General features: G+C 46.5%; 2 protein-coding genes across 3 annotated transcripts; one reads left to right on the plus strand and one right to left on the minus strand.

The window, feature by feature from the left end:
* The first annotated feature begins 113 nt into the window (after nucleotides 1-113).
* Nucleotides 114-11037, plus strand: LOC116543490 (MHC class I polypeptide-related sequence B-like). Of its 2 annotated transcripts, XR_004265591.1 has the most exons (7): nucleotides 114-227; nucleotides 4396-4650; nucleotides 4927-5202; nucleotides 5797-6075; nucleotides 6149-6328; nucleotides 8707-8934; nucleotides 10144-11037. XR_004265591.1 is itself a non-coding variant. In XM_032269062.1 (6 exons), exons 1-6 carry the CDS (start codon nucleotides 158-160, stop codon nucleotides 8853-8855), a joined length of 1209 nt encoding a protein of 402 aa, XP_032124953.1. In that variant the 5' UTR covers nucleotides 114-157; the 3' UTR covers nucleotides 8856-8954. The 2 variants fall into 2 exon arrangements, 1 of the variants encoding a protein (XP_032124953.1); XM_032269062.1 differs by lacking the exon at nucleotides 10144-11037 and having other exon boundaries at nucleotides 8707-8954.
* Nucleotides 11038-16281: 5244 nt separating this feature from the next.
* Nucleotides 16282-20189, minus strand: LOC116543492 (ERI1 exoribonuclease 2-like). Its single transcript, XM_032269066.1, has one exon. It carries the CDS (start codon nucleotides 19444-19446, stop codon nucleotides 17659-17661), a length of 1788 nt encoding a protein of 595 aa, XP_032124957.1. The 5' UTR covers nucleotides 19447-20189; the 3' UTR covers nucleotides 16282-17658.
* Between the last annotated feature and the right edge of the window lie 415 nt (nucleotides 20190-20604).

The following is a 20604-nucleotide window of genomic DNA, read 5'->3' on the forward strand; positions in this document are numbered from 1 at the left end:
TTCCCTCTCGTGAGTGGCCCTAAGTTCCGGGCCTCAGTTTTATTGGATAAGAGGTCGCTGGGGGGCGGGGCAGGTGGCTAAATTTCCGCGGGACCTCTCCCGCCCCGGGTTTTGCCGGCCATGGCTTGAGCCTCTGAGAGGGTGGCGACGTCTGGCCATGGGGCTGGGTCGGGTCCTGCTGTTTCTGGCCATCGCCTTCCCTTTGACACTCCTGGGAGCCGCCGCTGGTGAGTGGGGTTCCTGGCGGGCCTGGGCGGAGCGGGAGTGGCGGGACGTTTCCTGGGGTCCCGGTGGGTCGCAGTGAGCGCTGTGCGGTCTGGGCGGGGCTCAGGTGCGGGGTCGGGGGTGCGGGGAGCTGGACGCGGCCCATGGCCGCCACACCTCAGCCCTGCTTTCCTGTCTCTTTTCTGTTCTCCTCAGGACCGCGCATCACCCGCCCCTGCATTTTTCTGTCCTGCACTTGCTCTCCTCGCCTCGCCTCCACCTCCTCTCACTTTTCGGACAAACCAGCCCTTCTGAGACCCCTGGGGTCCCGGGCGGCGCCCCCCACTAGCGGGCCGCTCCTGTGAATGGCATTTTAGAGCCCTCCCTGCTCGGCCCCTAAGGCAGCCGCTGGGGGCGGCTCCCAGGTCCCTGAAGGCCTGTCCTTTCCTGGGAGCTGGTGGTTCTCAGCTGGTGAGGGGGTTCCTCTCCTCTATCGCAGCCCACCCCTACTAATGACCAATGATCTAAGGACAACAGATTCCCTGCCCCTCCTCCCTGCCCATCTCGGGGTCCCCTGGGTCCTGTTGCCCTCCCAGCTCTCTGCTACCCCTTCCTGTCTGCAGTTCTCTGATCCATTTCTAGAATGTCCTCTGCCCTCATCCCCTGCCCCCGCCACAGCAGGTCCCTTTATTGGCCTTTCCTACAAGCAGCCTTCACCCAGTGCTGCCCTTATGCCTCCCACTCCCATCTGTCCCTGACCCTAAGTTTCCGGTGCTGCCTTTTGTCCAGGGGTCTTTCCTCCATCCCACTTCCCTCCAGACCACCCAGGGGGAGACCTGGTGCTAATGATAGTTGGGTCTTAGGCAGGACACAGGGCAGTGCAGATGTCCCCTCCCCTCCAGTGCAGGTGCCTGCTCTGGGCCCTGCCTCACGGTGGCCCCTTCCCCTCTCCTTTATCCTCAGCCTCACCCTCTGGAGGACCCCACCCTCCAGCCCACAAGTGCTGGACCATCCCTCGCTGGTTCCTCCGCCCCTCTCCACCTGGGGACCTTGTGTTGCTCCTACCTCTTGCCCACCTGCCTTGGGCCCTCAGCAAGTTCTCATCTTTCCCAAACTCCACCCCCCACAGAGCACCCTCCCCTCCTGTCCTCACCCTAACCCAAGTTCCTCCACAGTCACTCCTGCCCCGCGCTCACGCTGCCCTCCAGTTCTTGCTCTGCCCATCTCCCCACCCCCCACCCAGTCCAAACCTAAAACAGGCTGTTGGTCCCACTGTTCCTTGACCTTCATTCTTTTCTTTCGGTTCCTTGACCCCAGTGGGCTCTCACTCCCTACACCACATACCTAAAATCTTTGTTTTGCTCTTGGGGTGACTGTTCCCCCTCCAGCACTACTTTTGGCAGACCCTTCCTCAGGCTGGGGTCTCCTCGTTTACCTTGGTTTTCTGTCTCTGGCCAGCACCCCCTACCATTGCTTTTTTTTTAATTTTTAACTTTTCTTTGGGTATGTAGTACACACATATGTATATATTTATGGCGTACGTGAAATAGTTTAACACAGGCATACAATATGTAATAATCACATTAGGGTAAATGGGGTATCTATCACAACAAGCTTCTTTGTGCTACAAACAATCCCATTATGCTCTTTCAGTTATTTTTACATGTACAGTAAATTATTGCTGACTTACCCTGCTGTGCTATCTACAAGATCTTATTCATTCTAACTATATTTTTGTAACCATTAACCATCCCACTCTGCACTCCCCACTGCCCTTCTCAGCGTCTGGTAGTCATCATTCCATTCTCTCTCCCCATGAGTTCAGTTGTTTTCACTTTTGGCTGCTGCAAATAAGAAAGAACAAGCAAAGTTTGTCTGTCTGTTCCTGGCTTATTTGACTTAACATAATGACCTCCAGTTCTTTGCGAATGGCAGGACGGCTGAATAGTACTCCACATACACATGTGATCCACAGTTTCTTTATCCATTCGTGTGTTGATGGACACTTAGGTTGCTTGCAGAGCTTAGCTATTTTGAATAGTGCCTCAATAAACATGGAAAAGTAGATGGCTCTTTAATATACCAATTTCCTTTCTTTGAGGTATATGCCTAACAGGGGGAGTGCTGCAGCATATGACAGTTCTGTAGGTTTTTAGTTTTGGGGAATCTCCACATTGTTTCCCATAGTGGTGTACTAGTTTACATTCCCACCGACAGTGTACAAGGGTTCTCTTTTGCTACATCCTTGCTGCATTCCTCATTGCCTGTCTTCTGGGTAACAGCCATTTTATCTGGGGCGGGATGACATCTCATGGCAGTTTTGATGCATTTATTTGATGACCAGTGATGCTGAGCACCTGTTCATATACCTGTTTGCCATTTGTAAGTCTTTCTTTTGAGAAATTACTATTCTGATCTTTTGCTCATTTTTAAATTGGATTCTTAGATTATTTTTTCCTATAGAGTTGTTTGAGCTCCTTATATATTTCAGTTACTAATCCTTTGTAAGATGAATAGTTTGAAAATATTTTCTCCCATTCTTGGATGGTTTTTTCACTTTGTTTATTGTTTTCTTCACTGTGCAGGAGGGTTTTTTTCTTTCTTTTTTTCTTTTTTCTTTTTTTGGGAGACAGTCTTTCTCTGTGGCCCAGGCTGGAGTGCAGTGGTGCAATGTCAGCTCACTGCAACCTCCACCTCCTAAGTTCAAGCAATTCTCCTGCCTCAGGCTCCTAAGTAGCTGGGACTACAGTGGCACACCACCATGCCTGGCTAATTTTTGTATTTTTAGTAAGTATGAAACCGTGTTGCCCACCTGGGCTTGAATTCCTGAACTCAGCAATCCACCCACCTCAGCCTCCCAAAGTGCTAGGATTACAGGCATGAGCCACCGCACCCAGCCTGTTTCCTTTGCTGTGCAGCAATATATGATTGTGGTTTTGATTTGCATTTTACTAATGACTACTGATATTGAGCATCTTTTCATGTGTTTATTGATCATTTGCATATTTTCTTGGAAGAACTGGCCATTCAAGGCTTTTGCCCATTTTTCCCCGACATAGCTTCTCATGGCTACTTTGCCCATTTTTGAGTGGGTTGACTGTTTTGTTGTTTTTGTCAGACTTCTTTACGTATTCTGGAAACTAATCTCTTATCAGATATGTGATTTGCATATTTGTTTCATTTCAGGCATTGATTGCTTTTTCGCTCTAATTGTGCCCTTTGATGCACAGATGTTTTAATTTTCATGAGTCCAGTTTGTCAGTTCTTTCTATTCTGTCTGTGCTTTGGTGTCACATCCACGAAAGCTCTGTCAAATCCTGTGTCATGAAGATTATCCCCAATGTTTTCTTCTAAGAAATTTTTAAGTTTTAGTTCTTGAGTTTAGAGTTTAGGTCTTTTGTTCGTTTTGAGTTAATTTTTGTATAGAGTACAAATTAAAGGTGCCATTTTATTTTATTTCAACATCCAGTTCCCCCAGCACTATTTACTGAAATATGGACTGACTCTTTGAGAACCTGACACCTGGCCACCCTGGTGGACACTAGCAGGTGCATGCACTTGCTGTCCTGCGGCCTTGTCATGCTGTCATGCCACTCTTCCACTGGGACCCAAGCCCACGCCATTGCTTCCCTCTGGGATTCTGACCCCACTATAAACTTCTCTGGGGCTACAACCTTCCTGTCCCTTGCGCCTCATAACCGCCCCCTCCCTTGCCCTCACCATGCCCATGATGAGTCTTTTCTCGAAGCAGCTCCCCTTGCCTCCATCTCACTGTCACCTGTGCACCACAGCCACACTGGACATGGGTCCCTCTTAGCCTGAGTTTCTTCCCATTCCCCGCCTCCCCTCTGGCAAGACCTTCCTTCCACCACTGCCTTCATGTTTCTCCATTATCCCTGTAGAAGAGCCTCTCCCCGTGGCCCCTATACCCTTAGGGGGCCTTTGGCCACCCAGCCCTGGCACCTGGCCTACAAGTTTGCCATCTCCATTCCCCCTTCTTCCATTCCTCAGTCCCCTCCTCTGTCCTCCCAGCTTCCCAGTTTTCCTTGTATATGAAATGCTCATTCTTGTCCCATTGCCCGTGTACATTTCCTGTCTCCTCAGGAAGGTCAGGACAGCAGACCTGTGTGTTAAGCATCACGTGAAGTTACTTCCAGGAAGAAGTTTCATCTGTGATTTTCTCTTCCCCAGAGCCTCACAGTCTTCGTTATAACCTCACAGTGCTGTCCCGGGATGGATCTGTGCAATCAGGGTTTCTTGCTGTGGGATATCTGGATGGTCAACTCTTCCTGCTCTGTGACAGGCAGAAATGCCCAGCAGGGCCCCAGGGACAGTGGGAAGAAGCAGTCCGGAGAGCTGAGCCCTGGCACACAGAGATCGAGGACTTGATAGAGAATGAGAAGAACCTCAAGATGACCCTGGCTCATATTAAGGGGAAGAAAGGAGGTGAGAGTGGGCAGGGGCAAGAGTGACAGGAGAGGCCTTTTCCGGAAAAGTTAGGGCAGAGAGCAGCGACCTGTCTCTTCCCACTGGATCTGGCTGGGGCTGGGGGTGAGGAATGGGGGTCAGTGGAGCTCACCAAGGAGGTGAACCAGCACTCAGCCAGCACAGGGAGGCTGGGCGGAGGAGGGCAAGGGAAGGGTCCCCGCTGGGCTGAGTTCCTCACTTGGGTGGGAAGGTGAGGGGTTCAGGAATGGAGAAGTCACTGCTGGGTGGGGGCAGCCTTGTATTCCCTCCAGGAGATTAGACTCTGTGAGATCAATGAAGATGGTAGCACCAAGGGCGTCCGGCGTTTCTACTATGATGGGGAGCTCTTCCTCTCCCAAAACCTGGACACTCAGGAATGGACAGTGCATGAGTCCTCCAGAGCTCAGATCTTGTCTATAAACATCATGAATGTCTTGAAGGAAAATGTAAAGAAAGCTGGCACTGTGCGGGCAGACTGCCGGCAGAAACTGCAGGGATATCTGGAATCCCTGGTGTGCGTCGGGAGAACAGGTACCAACCCTGGGCAGGGGCTCTCCTCTCCCCACAGTTCTGCTAGAGTTGCCTCACCCCCCAGCTCTGACCAGGGAAACCTGCCCAGTGCTTTGGATGCAGGCGTTTCCTGTTGACATATTGTGTCCTGATTTTCCTCTCCTGTCAGAGCCAGTGGATAAAGACAGTGGGTCTGGGACTGAACCATCCAGTGTTGGAATCTGGGAAAGCAGGGGGTCCTCCGACAGAATCCTGAGCATGGGATGGGTGGCAGGCAGGAGAAGAAGCCTTCAGGGCCAGGGCTGCCCCATCTGCCTCCCAGCCTGCCCATCCCAAAGAGTTTCCTCCCTCCTGGCCCCAGACCCAGGAGTCCACCCCTAACATCCCCCTCCTCAGCATCACTGTGGGGATCCCAGAGCTTCAGGCCACAGTCCCGAGGCCCATCCTCCTGCCAGCGTAGAGGAATTGGGTCCCAGGGTGAGGACAGACTTACAGAAGGTCCGGGGTCTGTGAGTGCTTCAGCCAGAGTGGGAACAGTGGAGAGGAGCAGCTCTGTTCCCTGCATCTCCCTTAGAGGGGAGCAGGGCGTCACTGACTCTGCATTTTCTTCTCCAGTGCCCCCCATGGTGAATGTCACCCGCAGTGAGGATTCAGAGGGCAACATCAACGTGACATGCTGGGCTTCCGGCTTCTATCCCCCAAATATCACACTGACCTGGCGTCAGCATGGGGTATCTTTGAGCCACAACGACCAGCAGTCGGAGGGTGTCCTGCCTGATGGGAATGGAACCTACCAGATCTGGGTGACCATCAGTATTCGCCAAGGAGAGGAGCAGAGGTTCACCTGCTACATGGAACACAGCGGGAATCACAGCACTCACCCTGTCCCCCCTGGTGAGCCTAAGGTGACCCTGGAGAGGGTCAGCTGTGGGTCTCTGCCTGATGTATAACAAGTGCCTTTTTTCAGGGAAGGTGCTGGTGCTTGAGAGTCAACGGACAGCCAGTCCACATGTTCCTGCTGCTGCTGCTCCTGCTCCTGCTCCTGCTATTATTGCTGGTATTATTGCTGTTGCCATTATTGTTTTTAGTATTGTTCACTGCATCCATCATTGCAAGAAGAAGAGAACATCACCTGCAGAGGGTCCAGGTGAGAAAAGAGGGCAGTGGCTGTAGATGGGAGGGCTCCTGTCTGGGCACTAGGGTCCCCTCATTGCTCCTGCACAGATAGGCATGTAGGTGACCAGGCTTCTGGAACAGGTGTTGGAAGTTGGGGTATTTGGGAGAACGGGAGCCATATCTCCATCTACACCCCTAAATCCCTCTCAAGTTAGGGCCAGGGAAGGCCCTCGAATGTTTAGCTGTGGCCTCTTCCTGCTGCAGGTGAGGGTTGGGCAGCAGGATGGCACCTGCTCTGTCCTCATCCCGGTCCCTCTGTCTCTTGGGCTCACTAGGGCGCGTCCAGGTGGGGTGAGCTGGGAATCACATGCAGAGTGCTGAGGGCCTGGATGATCACAGCCTCAGAGGGAGCAAATAGTAAAGGCAGCTGTCACCTGGGGAGGGCTAGAAACTGGAGAGGAATCCGAGGGGAGGCGGTGCCCCTAGTCCCTTCCTCTCTGCATCCCTCTCCCCTGTTCCTCCAGCCATTTGGTGGGGGAGACACCAGGTAAAAGATATATGAGGCCCGGACTGGGGGCCCTGCCTGTGCAGACCCTTGGAGGCCCTCTTGTAACAAGGAGGGTCCTGGTCGCACACGGCCATCTCTGTCCACTTTGCAGCTCCCCATGCATCTCCTTCAGGAGCTGCCTCCGGAGTGTCATGTCCTCTGTGTCACTCGAGGCCATGCTCTTTCCAGGTTCCCACTACCTGGCCTCCCTGAGTTTCCATTCAGATGATATAGATGAGTAGATAAGCAGATGTCCCCGGGCCATTGGAAGAGCAGGGCCCAGGCCCTCATCAGGGCAGCTGCGGTCCCTGTTCTCAAACTACCTCCAAGTGTTTTCTTCTGGTGTTTCTGGGGCTTTGTTCTGTGCTCTGTGGCCTGACCTTGCCCGCCCGGAGGCCATTTCCCTTTCTCAAGGTGGTCACTGCCTGGTAAGTTTGGAGTAAGGGACAGTCAGAATCATTTCCCCCACAGTCAGGTTGTTTGACGGGAGACGAAAAGAGAAAGCAGGAAGTTTTGTGTTTCTGTAAAGACAGAGGCAGTGCAGGGGACAGTGAGGGGCTGGGGCATCCAGGAAACCTGGGTCTTTCTGTCGTTTCCCCACTTCTGTGTACCTGGCCGTAGGGGTCGTGGTTTCTCATCGTTCAACTTAATTGCGCTCTCTGTTTGCCCCCCAGGCCTGGGCAGATGGGAAGGTTTATCCCCTGCCCTGCAGCAAGAGGGCCCCGTCCAGGAGACACCCGCAGCAGGGGCAGAGCAGGTGTGTGGTGGCTCCTGCTCTCACCTGCGGTGTCTCCTGTAGAGGGATTGTCAGTTCTGGTTTTCTGTGAGCATGATTGGTTTCCTCACAGGTCATTGGGGCTTTGGCCAGGAAAAGGGTATGAAAGCCATGTGCCAATGTCTCAAAATTCCTGCTTTCAATGTTGATGTCCCATAAAGATGTTCATAATTTCAGCTCTACAATCTTGACAGTATTTCCTCTAATACTGATGTTGTAAAGCATATTAAATGAAACAGGAACTCAAATTTGGAGCTCCCTCTCCAGGAGGGTCTGTGTGGAAGATGGTGGCTGTGGCAGTGGCAGTTCCCAGATGCAGAGGGTGGACAGAGGCAGCCTCAGGCTAAGGGGTTCCCTATTCCACATGGAGAAAATCCCTTGTGGGTTGCCAGGGCAGTGTCCTGGGTGGAATCCCTGCTAGGGACAGAGCAGGAAGGACTCGCGGCCTCACCAAGCAGCAGCCTTGGGGTGGAGCTGCGTTTCCAGGGGTAAGTGGACCACGCAGGAGCAGCGGTGACTCAAGAGCAGGTCATAGGCCTGGGTGGGTGCTGAGGGTCAGGGGAGGCCAGACCTCCTGAAGCAAGCTGGGGGTCCCAGGGTCAGGTGCAGATCCTGTAGCAGCCACGTCGTTCCATGCTGGGCCTGCTGGGCATCCCCAGGCTTCTTGATGGGGTCCCCAGTTAAGAGATGCCAGCTCTGGGCTGGGAGGGGAGGAGTGCTGAGCCACAGGTAGAGGGCAGAGCCCATGGTGGGCAGGGCCTGCCCTGGTGTGCAGGTGCCTCTGCAGGTGAGGAGGGCCTGGGGACTGAGGGCAAGGGCCAGGGCCTCTATTTGGGGAGGCCTCTCACTCTAACAGGACTGGTCAGGCCTGAGAGGAGCGGAGGGCACTGGGTTCCCTCTTGCATCTTGTCCTTTAGTCTTGGGGCTGGAAAAAACAGGTAGGAGGAAGAAAAAAGGAGGGCCTCCTCTTCCCTCATAGAAAGAGAGAATCTGATTTTGGAGCAACTGAAGAGAGAAAAGTCCTCAGGAGATAAACACAACACTCTGCACCCAGTGGAGCATTCACTGGTTTCTCTCTTTTCTCCAGAGCTCATGAGCCTGCAGGTCCTGGATCAACACGTGGTTGGGACAGGAGACCACAGGGATGCCGCACAGCTGGGATTTCAGCCTCTGATATCAGCTCCTGGGCCCACTGGCTCCACTCAGGGCACCGAGACTCTGCAGCCAGGCGGCTAGGACTCAGCTCCCTGTCTGGATCTCACCAGCACTTTCCATCTTGGTGCCTCAGTTCCCTGGCCTATGTAGCAGAGAACATAACACTATTTATTTCTTGTTGTCGGAGGCTGTGAAGTGTTAGTAGGCATGAGGTGTTTGCAGCTGTGCCATATTAGTTGGTATCATCATTTCCATTGTTTATCTATTATTATAATTTTATTTTTTTTTTGAGACGAAGTCTCACTCTTTCACCCAGGTTGGAGTTCAGTGGCATGATCTCGGCTCACTGCAACCTCTGCCTCCCCAGCTCAAGGAATTCTTGTGCCTCAGCCTCCCGAGTAGCTGGGATTACAGACGCACACCACCACATCCGACTAATTCTAGTATTTTTCATAGAGACCGGGTTTCGACATGTTAGCCAGGCTGGTCTCAAACTCCCCACCTCAGGTGATCTGCCTACCTGAGCCTCCCAAAGTGCTGGGATTACAAGCATGAGCCACCAGGCCCAGCCTATTTTATTATATTTTAATACATTACATGTACAGTAATTAGAATGTCATAGGTGAGCTTTATGAGTGAGTGTCTTGGTGATGACTCCTCCTGACGAGCCTAGGACCAGCTTTCTTATCACCTTGAGGTCCCCTCACCCCCCTGTCACAGCCTTATGCATTACTTCATGTCTACTACCTTTGTAAAATTTTATACTATAGATGTTTACTGTTTAAATAGACATTTCTGGTCTGTGTTTTATTTCATGCGTCTGGGAGTGGATAAAGCATGAGGTTCAGGGGAGAAGGAGAAGTCTGTCTCAACGCCTTGACACGGCATGAAAACAATCTCCCCTCCTCATTCCCTTCCCCTGCTAGTTTCCGATGACCCACAGATTCACAGCAGAACAGAAAGCGCTGTGAAATGATGGAGGTGGGACATCTGGTGCCAACATTCAGGGGCTGACCCTGTGGGGGAACATCTGCCCTGAAGAGCTGGAGCCTTCATGTGATGACACAGAGCTGAAGTGTGACATCAGGGAGGGGATAGAGAGTGCTTCCAGGTTTTCTGACTTTGAAGAATTTGAGTCAGTCGGGTTCTGGCGTAAAGTGACTGCTGGGGAGGTGTGGACTAAATTAATGAAGAACAAATGAACCAGGAAAGTGGATGAGTAAGAGATGGGATATTCCCCACCCTGTCCCAGATCAAATACAGCCCTGAGATCTGCCCATCTTTCCCATCTGGGATTTCTGCATTGAACACCTCCCTTAGTCAACTTTCCTGCAAAGCAGAAAACCATGAAGTTGGACCACGTTGGAGGAAGAATGGTGTCATCTTCACCTCTGGAGAGATCTCTGTCACTGTGTTCAGGGAAAGGACCAGCCTCACTCCCCATGCAGAGAGGAGGCTCTGGCTGTGATCCGGCCTGTGGAGGGATGAGGACCCGCTCCCTCTACAATGATGGCCAAGAACCTGCAGGTGACAGGGCAGCTTCCGCTCAAGTGTGTCCTATCAGGTTCTTCCAGGCATCACAGAATAGACCAGGGACATTGCCTCCAGTGACATGACCACACCCAGAAGTGAGGTGGCCCTGCCAGGGGGTCCTGGGGCTGCCACGTCTTTTGGGATCTCAGTGTCTGGAGAGGGGTATGGAGAGCAGGCTTTGTGCAAAACATAACCGTGACCTCTAAATTATTTTATGCTCCATTAGCTTTTTTGTCATAAAATACAACAGGTACCAAAAAGAAAACCTGTCTGAAAATGTTGCCCTTTAATAAAAGGTAAACATGCTTTAACCACCAGAGAGTTTGTCAGCCAGCCCAGGAAACCCCCATCATCTGCCCCAGCTCAGTGATAAACTCTTTCCTCCCACACATAAAATCACAGCCTGACTTTTATGATCATCACTTCTCTGCTCTTTTTTACATTTTCATCATCTAAAATTGTAGTTTAGTTTTACCTTGGCGTATTTTTTAGTGTTCTTTTTTTTCTATATGTTCCTCCTTGAAATTTATATTGTCTGGTTGAGTTTTTCATAGTTTGCATTTTGCCGGCTGCACCCCAAGGAGTAGTTTAATATGCACCTTTTTAATCTGTGCTTTCTATAAATTGCTAGTTGGTTGCAGAGATTTGCTTATACGCAGGCTTTATTTTTTTTCTTGAGTACTTAAGTTCGTTTATGGTATTGCATTGTATTCTTACATTAGAAGGAAGAACTTACCTATTTTTATTTTATTTGTTTTATTTATTTATTTATTTATTTTTACCGTACACTTAAATTTGGCCATTGCTGTTCAATGGCCAAATCTGTTAATTCATTAAGGGTTACAAAAGAGTTATAGTCTCAGTCTCTCCTTCCTTCCTTATTTACTAGCTGAATAACTTCTAAAAGAAGAGATTTACCCTCTTCTACTATTTTTTCACTCAGTAGAAGCTTGTTTTTTGAGAGATGAAGCCAAGCATCCACTCAGCTATGACCCAGCAATATCACTCTTAGTTAAAACCAGTCGAAATGCATGTGTCTAGGCCGGGCACGGTGGCTCAAGCCTGTAATCCCAGCACTTTGGGAGGCCGAGATGGGTGGATCACGAGGTCAAGAGGTCGAGACCACCCTGGTCAACATGGTGAAACCCCGTCTCTACTAAAAATACAAAAAATTAGCTGGGCATGGTGGTGCGTGCCTGTAATCCCAGCTGCTCGGGAGGCTGAGGCAGGAGAATTGCCTGAACCCAGGAGGCAGAGGTTGTGGTGAGCCGAGATCGCGCCATTGCACTCCAGCCTGGGCAACAAGAGCGAAACTCCGTCTCAAAAAAAAAAAAAAAAAAAGAAATGCATGTGTCTTTGCCAAAATACAAGAAAAATTATTCATAGCAGCACAGGTTGTAAAGCCTAGATACAACACAAAGGCCCATTGACAGTGGAGGGACAAGAGTATGAGCCATGTATAAAGTAGAGCACTTGACGGCCATGGGAGTGAACAGGCTATGACCACACACAGCAAGATGATGAGCCCAACAAAGATGATGAGGCCGATGACGTGAAAACGACATATGATTCCATTCAGTCAGAACTACAGAACTAATCTGCAGTGTTACAAATCAAGAGAGTGGCTACTGTAGAGTGGGGGGAGGGTGGTTTATGAGTGAGTAGTACTCGGGTGTTTCTTGGAGGCCAAGAATCCTGTTGCTTGATGAAGATGTTGTTTACCTGAGTTTTCACTTGGTCAAAACCCACTGCCCACCTATGATTCGTCCCCCTTCCTCCGTGCATGTTGTCCATTCAAGTACACATTTCTGGTGTTTTGAAACAATTATCTCCAAACTAACATAGAATTTCTCCTACTACAAGGCCTTAAAAATGCTGCATTGAAAATACCAGTTAAATTTTTTTTAATTCCAGGAAATAAATGCCCATGTCTCAAATATAAAGAGGAGAATCTACAACAAGAGCAGCGAGCTTGGGAACTTACACCAGAACAGCTTCGGAAATAGCTGTCGAGCGAGGAACTAGGAATCAAACCCAAACAGAATCACAGGAGGTGAAGGATGTGAAATGATGCCCCAGTAGTGCCTGAATGAATGAATCATGGGCAGTGGCTCATGGGTTGCGTGGCCAGTCTGGAACTTGGGGAAAATAAAGTTGAAGAATTGGGGAGTGGCATAGTGAAGTGTGCACTGACCTCTTTCCATGGGAAGGGCGTGTGAAGATAGAGGTTGCATGTGAATACCCACCAGAGGGTCTCCAAGGGTCTGGGTCTCCCTAGAACCAGGTGGGCGAGATGGCTTGATGGATGATGCCACTCAGCTGCACAGGGCTTGCTGGTAGAGTCCCTGCACAAAGTGACCATGGTGGCTGGGGTGGACACTGCATGGGCACAGCAATTGACTCTCCACTCACCAAGGCGAACCTGGCAGCTGCCACTGCTGAGGACCCAACCTGCCAAAAGCAGCTGTTTCTTTCAACAGAGAAAAAAAACAGGCAATGTTAATCAGAAGCGAGACAGTGTTATGATAGATAAATATGTTATGACAAAACATACTAATAAATGCACATGATAAATATATGTTATGACGGAATAGTGTTATGACAGATAAATATGCCACTGCAGCTATAGTGGAGATGTAAACAATCTTGAAATTATTTTTTTAAAAATTATGCCAAAGGAAAATACTTACTATAAAGAAGTTAAAACAGTTGTAAAAATTCTATTTCTGTTCAGCCATATTGAGGTTGTTTCACAGGGAAGTTCTACTAAACCTTCAAGGAAGGTTATTGGACTTATTTAAAATATTCAAGAAAAAGGGAGAATATATGGAAAGCTAGACAACTCACTTTATTAGATATAAATAGTGTTCATTCTAAAGTCAGTTAGGGAACAAATAACAAAGAAACATGATAGAAAAATCACTATTAATAATTAGAAGTAAAATAGATGAGAAAAATAACAGACTGTGTTCATGATGTATCCCAAGAAAGCAAGAATATTTAAACTTTAAATCTTTTAATGCATTTTACCACTTAATTCAATAATTTAAAAAGAAACAATCACATTTCACTAGATCAGAAATGACTGCAGATGAAATTCCACACTACATCTGACCTACATTTCTTCAGTTATCTCCACCTTTAAGAATTCGTGATCAGTGCAGCACCGTTCGATCAGCAAAGACAAGGAATCAACCTAGATGTCCATCAACAGTGGACTGGATCAAGAAAATGTGGTACGTGTACACCGTGGTACGCTACCCAGCCACAACAACAAGAACAAAATCATGTCCTTCACAGCAACGTGGGTGGAGCTGGAGACCATTATTCTAAGCAAATGAATGCAGGAACTGAAAGCCAAATCCCACATATTCTCACCTATAAGTGGGAGCTAGAAATTGCGTACATATGGATACAAAGAAGGGAACAGCTGACACTGGGGCCTACTTTGGAGGGGAGGGTGGGAGGAGGGGAGGATTAAAAAGCTACCTATCGGGTATTGTGCGGATTACCTGAGTAACAAAATTATCTGCACCCATAATATGCAATTTACCCATGTAACAAACCTGAATGTATATCCCTTGAACCTAAAATAAAAGTCAAAAAGACAAAAGAAAAAAAGAATTCCTGATCAGATGGAGCCCACCTAAATAATCCAGGATAATATCCCTCTCAGTGTCCACACACTTAACCACATCTGCAGTTCCTTTTGTTATGTAAGATTATGCAACCAAAGGTTCTGGAGCTTAGGGTTTGAATATATTTGTGGGGCCATTATTCTGCCTACTACAATTATACGGTGGCTGAATGAGGTCTAACATTAGTCTAATTAAACTCCAAGAAGATGAAAGGAGAGTGACTAAAAGGAGGTATTCCATAACGAGGTGATGGCAAACGATTAAGTAAAGATCTACGCAGCCCCGTGAATGAAAGGAGATCCACATCGGCTCAGACTGCACCGGAACTTCAGACGGTAAAGACAAACAGTGATCTTGAAAGCAGCCATGGAAGAAACACAGGTCGTTTAAAATGCATCTGGAATGGAACGTAGCTGACATCTCTCCCTGTCAGCCACAGTAGCCAGAAGAGACATCAGCATTCACCAGCTGAGGGAAAAACCAACGTCAGACTGGGAATTTGTGGCTGGCAAACCCACCTTTCAACAGTAAAACCAAAGGCCAGGCATGGTGGCTCACGTCTGTAATCCCAGAACTTTGGGAGGCCAAGGCGGGCAGATCAGTTGAGGTCAGGGGTTTGGGACCAGAGCGGCCAAGATGGCGAAACTCTGTCTCTACTTAAAATACAAAAGTTAGCCAGGCATGGTGGTGGGCTCATGTAATCCCAGCTCCCTGGGAGGCTGAGGCAGGAGAATCACTTGAACCTGGAAGGCAGAGGTTGCAGTGAGCAGAGATGGCTCCACTGCATTCCAGCCTGCACTACAGAGTGAGACTCCATCTCAAAAACAAAAACAAAGCAAAAAAAATAATCAAACAAAGACTTTTTATATAAATAAAACTGTTGGTTTTTCAGCAAAATACTTCCTCTACAAATATTTAGAATGTCACTAAGATATATTAAAAAAGAAATAGGCTGGCGCGGTGGCTTACACCTGTAATCCCAGCAATTTGGGAGGCCGAGGCGGGTGAATCACAAGGTCAAGAGATCGAGACTATCCTGGCCAACGTGGTGAAACCCCATCTCTAAAAAAAAAAAAAAAGAGAAATAAAGCCTGGCATGGTAGCTCACACCTATAATCCCAGCACTTCTGGAGGCCGAGGCGGTCAGATCACCTGAGGTCGGGAGTTGGAGACCAACCTTACCAACATAGAGAAACCCCTTGTCTACTAAAAATACAACAAATTAGCTGGGCATGGTGGCATATGCCTGTCATCCCAGCTACTCGGGAGACTGAGGTAGGAGAATCCTTTGAACCCAGGAGGCAGAGGTTGCAGTGAGCTGAGATCATGCCATTGCACTCCAGCTTGGGCAACGAGAGCGAAACTTCCTCCCGAAAAAAATTAAAAAGGGAAGAAACGAAGACCAAAAAATGAAAGGAAGGAAGAAAAACAGAAAAATTAATTGGTAATCATAGATATATGGAAATTAATACCATTATTATAAAATATTAATAATATAGACTTCAAAGGAAATAAATAATGTCAAACACTTAATTTGTTAGGTTGCACTTTGCTTATCCATCTTCCCACCTCCACCTAGGCTGTGCCATCCATGAGGTCCAAGGAAGTTTCATTCTTTTTTCTGAGACTGCTACATAGAGAACGGGACCCAGAATAAGACAGGTGCTTGATGAATCTTTACCAAATGAATACATTTCCTGGAAATAATTAGCAGACCAGGAATTCTGATGCATATGCACAACTCAAAAGCAGCTGAGGGAACTGACATCAGAGAACGTGGTGGCATAGGGAGCTCCAAGGGCCACTACTCTACAGGACAGTGTGCTCGTCAAACATCAGCACACACACAGAAATCTCAGAGAGCTTTTAAAGCACAGATTCCTGGACTGCATGTAGAGCTGTGGAGGCCCCACAGGGTTGTGGGGTGTCCCTTATGCTGTGGTGAGGTGCAGGATCCAAGAAGTAAAGAGACACGACACTGAAGAACTGGTGAAGAGCATCTGGACTTGGGGGGCCACACCACCTGTGAGTGGAGATCAGTGGCAGCAGCCTCCAAATGCCCAAGAACATCTGTATTTATTAGATACAAGCAGGGGGCAGGGTCGTGAGTGAGGTCATCATCTATAGGCTTAGTGATAGGGCATACATAATCACATGAATTACAAGTGAGGGGGTCACCCCATTATGTCACCTGGGCAGAGAGGTGGGCCATGCACAGCAGGAGGCTGTACCATGCGCAGTAGTAGAGGGTCATGTGCAGAAAAGGGGTCCACCCCCATTAGGTCACCAAGGCAAGGAGGTAGGCTGTGTGCAACAGGTGTCGTGTGCAGCACTTCTTTTTTTTTTCCTGGTGTTTCAAATATTTATTTTAGGTAGTAAAGGCTTTTATTGTTCTGAACCCTGATTACAAGTCACATGATCAAGAACAACTAATAAAGGAGATTCAGGAGCATGTTAAAAAAACTACAGCATCTTACAAATATCCCAGAAAGGTAGGTATCCTAATTACGATGAATATTTGCTCAGTGTTATGGAAAATTTCAACTGTTTGTTTTTACCTTTTAATGACTATTTTCTTCACTCATGTTGCATACCACATGTCCCAAACTGAACTGATGACATATGGGTAAGAATCAGAATCTTTGAGATAAAAATGAAACCCTAAACCTATTTTGTTTGGTCCTTTGGACTTGCAGTAAATGCTTAATATCAAGACAAATGTCCTCAACAATACCGTTTTCCCTTCTTTGGTTGTTACCCAAAACCCATTCCAATGAGTATTCTAATTCTTTCTCCTAGAATTCATAATTGAGCTGCTATATAATTGGCTTTATGTAAAGACAAAAATTTCCAAGCTAATTTTCTTCCCCTTGATGCCAACAGGTAGAATTTATTCAAGAGCTGCCAAAGACTATCAGTGGGAAGACAAAAAGAAATGAACTGAGGAAGAAAGAATGGAAAACAATTTAAATGTGTTTCATTAACTACCATATCTATAAAACAAACATATTATCTGTCAATCTCTAGAAACCACAAGATGATGCAGAGGTGATAAAAACTGTAGTAGTATGCTCAGAAACTGTTGATTTAAAATATCTTGTGGTTATGATATCAGAGGCTAAATTTAGAAATAAAATGTTTGGTAAATTCCTCTGCATTACTGTCAATGTTCCCGTCATTTCTTAATATAAAAAGAATGTCATCAATTATTGATCAATTTTTAAATGTATAGTATAGAAGCAGTTTCTGAACCAAATCTCTGCTACGTAGGTTTTCAAACTTTAGTTGACTAATTCTTCTGATATGTTGATATACAAATCAGAATCAATGTTCAAGCTGTGAAATAAAACTAAAGAACTTATAAAAGTTTTTAGAAAAATACAAAATACCAGTTAGAAGATTATGATAATTCTCAAAGTACATGTATCTAACTGAAAATAGACCAGGGATTTTTATTAGTCACATTTTTGTGCACATAATTTAAAAATAGTTTAAGACTTGCTTCAAGGTCTAACTTTAAAAGAAAGATCATATACTATTGTTGCTTATTATATGTAATCTAATAAATACTCTTAACAAAAGATGACATTTGTGGTTCCTGAAGAAAGTATGATGAATTCATAAACATTAATATATAAAATAGTGTAAGATGTTATCAGAATACTCATGTTTGGAAATTCAAAAAACAATTAGAATTCATACCTGAAAGATTATCAATTCCTCATTGAAGGCCTGAGTCTCAAGGAATTTTTGGTGGAAATACTTAAATTTCGGTCACAAAGATGGCTTGTTTCTGGAGAATTAAAAGTGAGTCCCCCTGTGGAATGAAATGGAACTATGCTGTTGGCTCTTTCCTTTTGAAGTTCCCATTTGAAATAACCACAACATTTTCTGTTTTCTTGGTACTTCCCAATAGGGCAACAATAGAAGACTTTTCCATGGTTCGGTCCATTATTAGAAACAACAAGTCTCCTAGACCTTCGCCCACACTTGCATAAGGGAGGTGTCATTTTCCCACTTTTCCAAGGCTCTTGTAGGTTAACTATAGAAGGTAATACAGATGGGGAAAGCTTCCGGGAAGAACTTCTTACTGGAGAGCAATCAGATGACGTAGGCTTTTCTTCATGAATAGTGAACAGTTGTTTTTTTGCTGGTGGGAAAGCTTGAGGACTGTATGGATTCCTTTTGGTACCACCTGGAAGAAGAGGATGTTTCCCCAAAACTAAAGGATGAGACATATCGGCATTAACTCTGTTGCAGGTACTTGATTTGTGTTCAAGTAACTTAAAGGCAGAAACATATGAACCTGGATCTTTGGCTTCTTTTACATTATAAATAGTAGTGTGAGGACTCTTGTATACAACAGACTTAGAAGTCTCAGATTTTTGAAGAGTTTCCTCTATGTCTCCCAAGTTTTCATGACTTGGCATTTCTGATTCTTTCAGAACCATTAATCTTTCTCCAGAATTAAATGAGATCTCTAAGTCTGAATCACTAATGGGAAGTGTATAGTCTATGTTTTTCTCAGGCTGAGATGCTGGCAGTAAAACCACATCCTCCCAATCAGCCAAGATAGGTAAACAGCCAAGGGTAGAGCTCATTTCCATATCAGAAACATGATTAACAGTTGGAATGGTGGTAGAAACAAGTACCAATTCTGAACCAGCTGTTGAAGACTTAGATTTGGTATTAAATGCAAGATGATCATTTTTTCCTTGCTTTTGGATATAGATAGGTGAATTCAAGGTAGGAGACTGCAAATGCCCCAGAGAAGTAGAGGACTTAGAATTAATAATAGACAAGCAACTTTTGACTTTGTGAAGACCTGTTTTTATATTGTTCTTTACTTGTAATTGATCCTTCTGTGCCTTTATAGGAAAGTTTGCACAAATTGACTTCATTTGAACTTTTTCATGAGAATTTATTGTATTTTTAGGCTCCTTATTATATATGCTAGGACCCTGGATGCTGTTACAGGCTGACATTTCTTCAACTTGATTTGTATTCAAATTTCTGGCCAGAATGCTGGAATTCTTCTGAGTGGGAATCTTGTTCAATGACCTTGTAATTTTCATTAAACAGCCATCCCTGATCATTTTCCAAGCAAGAAGGGCAGTATTCCGAGAATCGTCCAACCCAGATCGTTCTCGTCCTGAGAATTCTATTCCCACTTCCTGCAAGGCACCACTTAGTCCTTTTGGTTTTCTCCTATAGAAAAGCTTGTAGGTTGCTCTGAGATCAATCCAAGAATTTAAAAACACAGGTTTTAACAGCTGCTTTCTTTTACACTCATACTCCAGGCAAACCCCCAAGTACCAGTCTGACCAAGTAACAAATGCATGTAAGTTTACTTCAGAAGTAGAAGGCTCTGAAACCCCAGCAGCAAAAGTTAGGTTCTTCTGTTGCCGAATGTTATGAATCCATTTACAGAACTGAGATAAGCAAATCTTCAGAGGCACTCCTTCATCAACTTGAGCCTGCTTTATGCCTGTCAATTCCATGCAAAATTCTGAAAGAATTGGATGTTCCTGAGGTTGAACATAAGCATGGAACTCACATTCAATCTGTCCTGTTGATGTGTTCAGCAACACTGCAGGAAATTCATTTATTTCCTGGCTATGGTGGCGTTTCCCATCATTCCAGTATGTCGATTCAAAATCAATGACAATTTAGTAGTCAAACAACTGCTTGGATTTGCTTCTTCCTAGATTCCCATTTGCTGATGCAATTGACTTTCTCCTAATTAATCCAAGCTGCTGCGCGAGCCGCTTGCTCGCCATCCTCAACACCCCTTGCTCTTCCAAGTCCAACCCCAACACTTCTTATCTGGGGGCTGGCAACTTGAAAGGGTTTTTAATAGAAGGACACTGTAAGCTTAATGCAGTGGGAGCTGACAGACTTGTGCTCTTCTCTTAAGATATTTATGGGAGGATTCTTTGCGCTAGCACAGCAGGGAGAAAAGACTGACAGGGTGTACAGCTGCTGTGACCGGTCACACCAGAGGGGTTGTTCTCCCTTGGTTACTTTCAGGATCTCAGGCCTGAGGCCTACTTTCCACAGGAACTGGATGCAAGGTACTACAACTCCTTTATCAGGAGGAGAGGCACTTGCTCCAAGCCTGCTATACAGCGTATGCCCTTCAAGGCAGGGATGCCACCGCCTGGATCTTTGGTTCTTGTCCTGGGCTGGCTGTTTTCCCATGTGCTGCTTCTGTTCTGTGACTGCTCTAGGCATTCCTCCTACTACAAACTACTCTATGGTTATATAGAAGGATTCTATAAATCAGCACTGAATGTGTCAGTACAGCTGCGACTACAATACCTATATGATTATATGCAAAGATTATATAGAACTAAGTATGCTAGATATGTGTAAGCAGTAAGTTATACTTTAAGCACTAATTCTATAAACTAATATATGGTTACATATGAAGGATTATATAAAGGAAACAGCTGAGCAATAACACTATAAACTAAGATATTCTTCAGACACTAGTTGTTCCTGACATCTGGACAGTTCTCCTTCTCGGTGCCCATTGGGGGTGTTACCCACACTGCACCAGCAGTTGTTCTCATTGGGTTGACCAACAATTAAGTGGCAACAAGTTGAAAAATATATTCCAAAATCTTTTGCATGGTAAGCTCCTGAGTTTCGTCCCT

This window comes from Sapajus apella, unplaced genomic scaffold (genome assembly GCF_009761245.1).
Source record: "Sapajus apella isolate SASKATOON/1434 unplaced genomic scaffold, GSC_monkey_1.0 scaffold188, whole genome shotgun sequence".
In the NCBI taxonomy this organism is placed as follows: domain Eukaryota; kingdom Metazoa; phylum Chordata; class Mammalia; order Primates; family Cebidae; genus Sapajus; species Sapajus apella.

Coding starts and splice junctions, on each gene's coding strand:
- LOC116543490 (XM_032269062.1), top strand. CDS start 158: ATGGGGCTGGGTCGGGTCCTGCTGTTTCTGGCCATCGCCTTCCCTTTG. Junction 5,203..5,796: donor GGTGTGCGTCGGGAGAACAG/GTACCAACCCTG, acceptor TTTCTTCTCCAG/TGCCCCCCATGGTGAATGTC. Junction 6,329..8,706: donor ATCACCTGCAGAGGGTCCAG/GTGAGAAAAGAG, acceptor TCTTTTCTCCAG/AGCTCATGAGCCTGCAGGTC.
- LOC116543492 (XM_032269066.1), bottom strand. CDS start 19,446: ATGGAATTGACAGGCATAAAGCAGGCTCAAGTTGATGAAGGAGTGCCT.